General features: G+C 32.4%; 1 protein-coding gene across 1 annotated transcript; it reads left to right on the top strand.

The window, feature by feature from the left end:
• Positions 1-1,148: 1,148 nt before the first annotated feature.
• LOC127243930 (probable adenylate kinase 6, chloroplastic) lies at positions 1,149-6,246 on the top strand. The gene is made up of 4 exons (XM_051264177.1): positions 1,149-1,662; positions 3,448-3,588; positions 4,774-5,046; positions 5,890-6,246. Exons 1-4 carry the CDS (start codon positions 1,372-1,374, stop codon positions 6,031-6,033), a joined length of 849 nt encoding a protein of 282 aa, XP_051120134.1. The 5' UTR covers positions 1,149-1,371; the 3' UTR covers positions 6,034-6,246.

Genomic DNA, 6,246 nt, shown 5'->3' with positions numbered 1-6,246 from the left:
CTCCAAAAACATCAAATCAAACACCTATTTTTCATTTTTTATATTATACTAAAAATTAATTTTACATTCAAAACATCACATCAACACCTATTTATATCACATCATACAACTATTCAAATTCAAAATTTTTACTATTCAAATCCCAACTCAAAATCTAAACTCCCAAACAAACACACCCTTACTTAACAATTTTTTGTTTAGTGAGATTGTTAGAAATAATTTTTTTTACGTGTTATATAGAAAATTGTGTAAGGAATATAAAAATAATAAATAATGTATTAATATTTTTAAAAAAAAGTTGTAGAGAAAAATCTTAGGAAAAACAAACTATTAGTTTTTTTTTTAATAAAATGTTTATGTTTTTAATCTCTGTGTTAACTCGGAAATATATAGAGCTGACAATGGATTGATTCGTGTGTGGTTCGTGTCAGGTTGAATAGTTTAAACAGGTTATTATTTAACTCTAACCTGACTCGTTTATTATCGTGTCGCGTTCGTGTTAACCCGTTTATCATCTTGTCGGGTTTGGGTTGACTCGTGTTGATCCGTATACATAAGTAAATATTTTTTTGTTATGTTGTTGTGTTATGTTAGTTTTTATTGTTTTGAACGTAAATTATTAAATTATGATTATTTTACATAGATAATAAATATATTAATTAATATTAATATATTATAATCGGGTTGTCGTGTCGTTCGAGTTGAGAGCCTCAACTCTAATCCGACCCGTTTACTATCGTGTCGGGTTCGTGTCGACCCGTATACATAATCGGGTTGAAATTTTTGACCCAAGCTCAATTATTTTGAGTCTGTCTAAGTTAGTTTCTAGAAATATATACTCTCACTATTTCCTCTCACGAAATTTTGAAATTTTAAAAAATTGCAAAATAGTAAAAAAATTAAATACTTTATTTGATATATTGTGAAAAAACATATTTTTGAAGTGATCTTTTGAAACAATTATTATTGATATAAAAATGCAGATAGTTATTTATTTATTTATTTTTATATAAAAATGCAGGTAGTTGTGCTCTATATTTGTGTTGCATTTGTATATACAAGGAATATTTCAAAACAAATGATTACATTGACTAGGGCAGGGCATATTGGAGTAATATTTTGTATATCTCCCTATTGAGTAGCCATTATTGTTTAAATAAGATCGGATAGCGACACAATAAGCACGTGTAATTTGAATATCATCGTTCGATTCGATTCGTTCATTCCGTCAGAGTCACGAACGTTCTTTCCTTCATTCAGCTTTTCGTTCCCCTTTCTACAAATTTCTGCAATCAATCCCTCCTCCCACGTATCGTCCCAATCAAAATTCGCAATTTCGCATCAACGACATCGCAATTTTCATCCTCTTCAATGGCGGTTTTGAACAACCGCCTCGTTTGCAGAGCAGCTGCACCAATTCGAAGTTTCTGCACCAAATCAGCTGAGACGGAGGCCGAGCTTGGCCGAGCTCTTTCCTCAGCCATTCCTGCTCAAAGTTCCAAGGAGAAGGGCAGGAATATCCAGTGGGTGTTTCTAGGCTGCCCTGGAGTCGGCAAGGGGACCTACGCCGCTCGTCTGTCGCGACTCCTCGGCGTGCCTCACATCGCCACCGGCGATCTCGTTCGCCAGGAGCTCTCCTCCCGCCGGCCGCTCGCTTCTCAGGTTGATTTGCTTGCAGTTTCTCTGAATTTTGATTTAGTTCATTTGTGGAAATTAAAGTGAATTGCTATTACGTATTGGTAAGTTGAACACTGTAAATTTATCACGAGTTGATTTTGAAGGGATTTTAATTTATTTGTTTTGATTTTTCCTCTAGGGATCTTCTTTTGTTATTTTTTCTGCATTTAAGATTTACAGGCTCTCGAAGAATCTCATGAAGAAGTTATAATCAGTTTAGACAGAAGTTTAGGATCCGTCTAGAAGGAAGTTTTGGTGAAAATAGTAAAGAAGTTGTATCTTATGTGATGTTTTGCGAAAAGAAAATATATTGTTCCTAAAGAAGTTGATGTAATGAATAATGTCAACTTTATATAAACTGTTGGTATTTTATTTGATGTAAAATAGTGCCAATAGTTTCAAAATTTTGTAGAAATAGCAATATGTAGGGTGTTCAATTTATCTTTAGCAATAGAAAAATGTATTTGATGTAGTAAAAGTTATTGTTGACGAATAGTGACAAATTAATATATGATATTATAGTTATTTTTCAGTTGCCAGTTTAGGACCTAAATACAATACCTTTCTAAAGATTTAAGTGTGTTTCTTGTGTATTCGAGTTTGTTTTCGGACAAGTTATTCTACTAAAACATTTTATCCTCTAAAATCATCATATGAAATGTATAATCCATTTAAAATATCTCATCGATAAGTTTTCACTCAAAACATTGTCTAACAACTTAATTTTAATTTAAAACATCACATTCGAACCCTATTTTCTATACAAATTTACTTTATCCAAAACACTAGAAAAACACAAATAAGCAAAAGTATGACTAGCAGGGGAATCATGCACCAAAAGGATGCTGAACTGGTTGTATCGGTTACGCAGATGCAGATTGGGCAGGATCTCATATAGACCGGCGATTCAATTCTGGCCGGTGCATTTTTCTTGGGAGGTAATTTGATAGCTTGGCGTAGTAAGAAGCCACAGCTAGTATCTTGAAGTAGGGCAGAAGCTTAATGTTAGGCTATAGCACTTGTGATGTATGAGTTAATTTGAGTAAGAGAAATTGTATAGAGATAGAAAGGAAGCATTCGGTATCTTAAGTAATCCAGTCCAACTCGATAGAACGAAGCACGTTGAGATTGACTGGCATCTTATAAAAGAGAAACTGGTGGTTGGAGATGTTAATATTAATCCATGTACCAACTAGAGAAAGAATAGGTGATTTTTTTCACTTAGGGGCTGAGGTAAACCACATTTGAAGACTTGATCGGTAAGCATGGTTTGGTGGACTAATACAATCTAGCTTGAGGAGTGTCGGCATAATTAATAGAAATAGATTAGACATATTGGTGAAAATCATTGATTCAATAGATTGCATAGTTCATTCATAATATGATTGATAGATGATTGACATAAAATCAAGTAGCTTATTGTTGATGGAGTTTATCATCGATAGAGAACTTTGTGGCGAGCAAAGCCACTTGCATGTATTGTTTGGCTCAATTTCTAGGTACAACATTTGTTTCGGGAAAAAAATTGTTTCAAGCATTTAGACAATAAATACGATGGTTTCTTGCTAGTTATTGGTTGGAATTAGTGTAGAACTCACTGAAAACACAAATAAAAATGCATTGATTGGGATAAGATAACTCTGAGCTGAATAGAGTCTACTTTTCGTGATCGATGTTCCTTCTGGTCATTGTACTGAAATTGAGTCATTCCTTGATCCTTTTTTGATGTATTGTAATATTTCTTTCATCCCCATTTCTCATTTTTTGCAGCTTGCGGGGATTGTTAACCAAGGGAAGTTAATTTCAGATGAGATTATTATAGATCTTCTTTCAAAGCGTCTAGAAGATGCTCAAACTAAGGGCGATACAGGGTTCATTCTTGATGGATTTCCTCGAACTGTTAGACAAGCCGTAAGTAATAATGTTCCTTGAGCCTGTTTGGGAATAGGTGAAATATACACATAGTTATAAAACAGAGTTAGCAACTTTTGACCATATTGGTATTTCAATGGCTGAAACTTGACCATGGTGCTGTTAAACTGCAATAATACCCTAATTTCGATTTTGCATTCTACACTTTGTTTTGGGTAGGCTGTACTCCTAGCTGTTGCTCGGACATGCTATAACAGGACCTGTGAAACTGGTCCTGCTAGTATTTTATCATAAAAAATGTTAAGAATTTTTTATTTTCTATTTCATGGAAAAAATTATGTAAGTGTGTTTTTCGGGTTTTGAATTTTGTGTTTAGAGTTTACATAGTAAAATTTTAAATTGTAATAGTTGTTTGATGTGATATAAATAGATGTTAGATATGATGTTTTGAATCTAAAATTGCTTTTAGTATAATAAAAAAAATAAAATATAGGTACTACCTCCGTCATCGAAATATATGCATATTTGAACGGACACGGATTTTAAGAAAAGTCGGTAAAAATATTTTTTTTCCTTTTATAGTAAAATAAAAAGTAAAAATGGATATTTTTTTACTAAAAAATTAAAATAAAAATATTTTTTCATGACAATAAAAAAGTAAAGTAAAATAAATTTGGATGACAGAGGTATTTGATTTGATATTTTTGGAGAGAAAATTTTTAAAAAATAGTAAAAATCCTCCAAACAGACACATGAATGCGGTAGAGCATGATCGTTGAAAGCTAATGATTTATATAAGAAAGTGTGTGGTATGGGGTTTTGTGGTTACAAGTAAATTTTCCTTTGAATTTGAAAGTGTATGGTATGGCAAGCTAGTGATTTATATATGTGTTTGTTAGAGCTTTGTGGAGTAAAGAATCGAAGTTTATTTGTGGAGTAGTAGGTGGCTTCTTGCTAGAGCCTTGTTAGTTTCTTTAATGTTTTCACATATGTCCACATGATAGATATACTAACATCAAAATGTCTTGTTCACCACTCCTGTTCCTTTTCGCCGTACCTATCTGTTAACTAACTCTGGCGATGACTACTGAAATGCTGCCAAGAACTTCATCGAAACTTCTTTCTTGTTCTTGTTATTCCTTACTATTTAATTCACTTTAGTTTTTGTAATTTTCATATGTTGTTAGTAGAGAGAGGAACTGTAATCCAGGTTTGACAAAGCAGGAAATTTTGGAAGGAGTTACAGATATTGACTTGGTAATCAATCTGAAACTTCGAGAAGAAGCATTAATTGCTAAATGCCTTGGACGAAGAATTTGCAGCGAGTGTGGAAGGAATTTCAATGTCGCCTGCGTTGACATCAAGAGTGAAGATGGTAACCCGGGAATGTACATGCCTCCACTTCTTCCTCCTCCGCAATGTACATCAAAATTAACTATTCGTTCCGATGACACAGAAGAAATTGTTAAAGAACGCCTCCGAGTCTACAATGATATGGTACTTTTTTCTTTTTGTCTCTTAATTATAATATTTTGAGTAGTAAATCTTTGAAGTTTTGGCATAGGGAACACATCAGCTAAAAAGTTTTAATCATGTTTAAATTTCTTGATTTTTTTATCGTTATTTTTTACCTTATAATCGCGGCAAAATGTCACACCTACAAGGGTATTTACAACTTTCTATAAATGCATAATATCATTTGTATTGTATTATAAATGCAATAAAATCTTCGTATTTTATTGATTAAGTAAGATACTTATATTAAGTTATGCATAAAATTGATCCAATCCTTCATTTCGGAGTTTGTAAAATGGAGATGAGTCTTGTGAAATGACGGATTAATCAATTTTTCATTTATTTATTTTATTAAAAGAAAATTATATTGAAGATAACTCAATTTATTCATATAATACTAGGTGTTGGTTGTAGTTTAACCAACGCCAGCTTTGAACGAATAATATATTTTGTGCGTACTTAAATATTTTGCCCAATATATAAAATATATGGGGTTTGTTTGTTTTGTAGAATACTTTGAAGGTATGTTTTTTATGTGAGGTATAGGATATTGTATAAATAATATAAAAATAATAAGTGTGTGTAATATATATTTATTTTTTTGGAGAAATGTGCGTTTGTATTTTCACAAAACAAACAAACCTATTATATTATATGCATTTATAATATAACATAAGTGTATTATGCAATTTACCCTTATTTATCTCCAGTCTACATTGTAAATAACAAGATAGTGACCTAACTGATTTTTCAAAGCAATGTATTGCTTTGGTGTATATTGTACTTGATTTACACACTACTAAACACTAACCCTCGAGGTTACAGAGTCGAGCTGTTGAAGAATTCTACCAACGGCGTGGAAAACTATTGGAGTTCGATCTTCCTGGAGGAATTCCGGAATCATGGCCAAAGTTGCTTCATGCTTTAAATCTCAATGACAACGAAGACAAAAGAACAGCCGCCGCCTGATCTTCACAATACTTCTCGATTATCCTAAAACCTCGGGTAAGTAAGTCAGTCATTATTTACGCATAAATTCTGCGTGTCTATTGCCTGTTATGTGTTATTTAATACACAGTTTCGGAAATAGGTGATTATATATCTATATGTGCTTCAATTCTTTCAATAAGGGCTGGTACAGTGTTCTATAGGTTGCTTTCTTATAAATATGTTTTTAATTAA

This window comes from Andrographis paniculata, unplaced genomic scaffold (genome assembly GCF_009805555.1).
Source record: "Andrographis paniculata isolate CXL003 unplaced genomic scaffold, ASM980555v1 Contig98END, whole genome shotgun sequence".
Classification (NCBI taxonomy): Eukaryota; Viridiplantae; Streptophyta; class Magnoliopsida; order Lamiales; family Acanthaceae; genus Andrographis; species Andrographis paniculata.
This window is presented reverse-complemented; position numbering and strand designations above follow the sequence as displayed.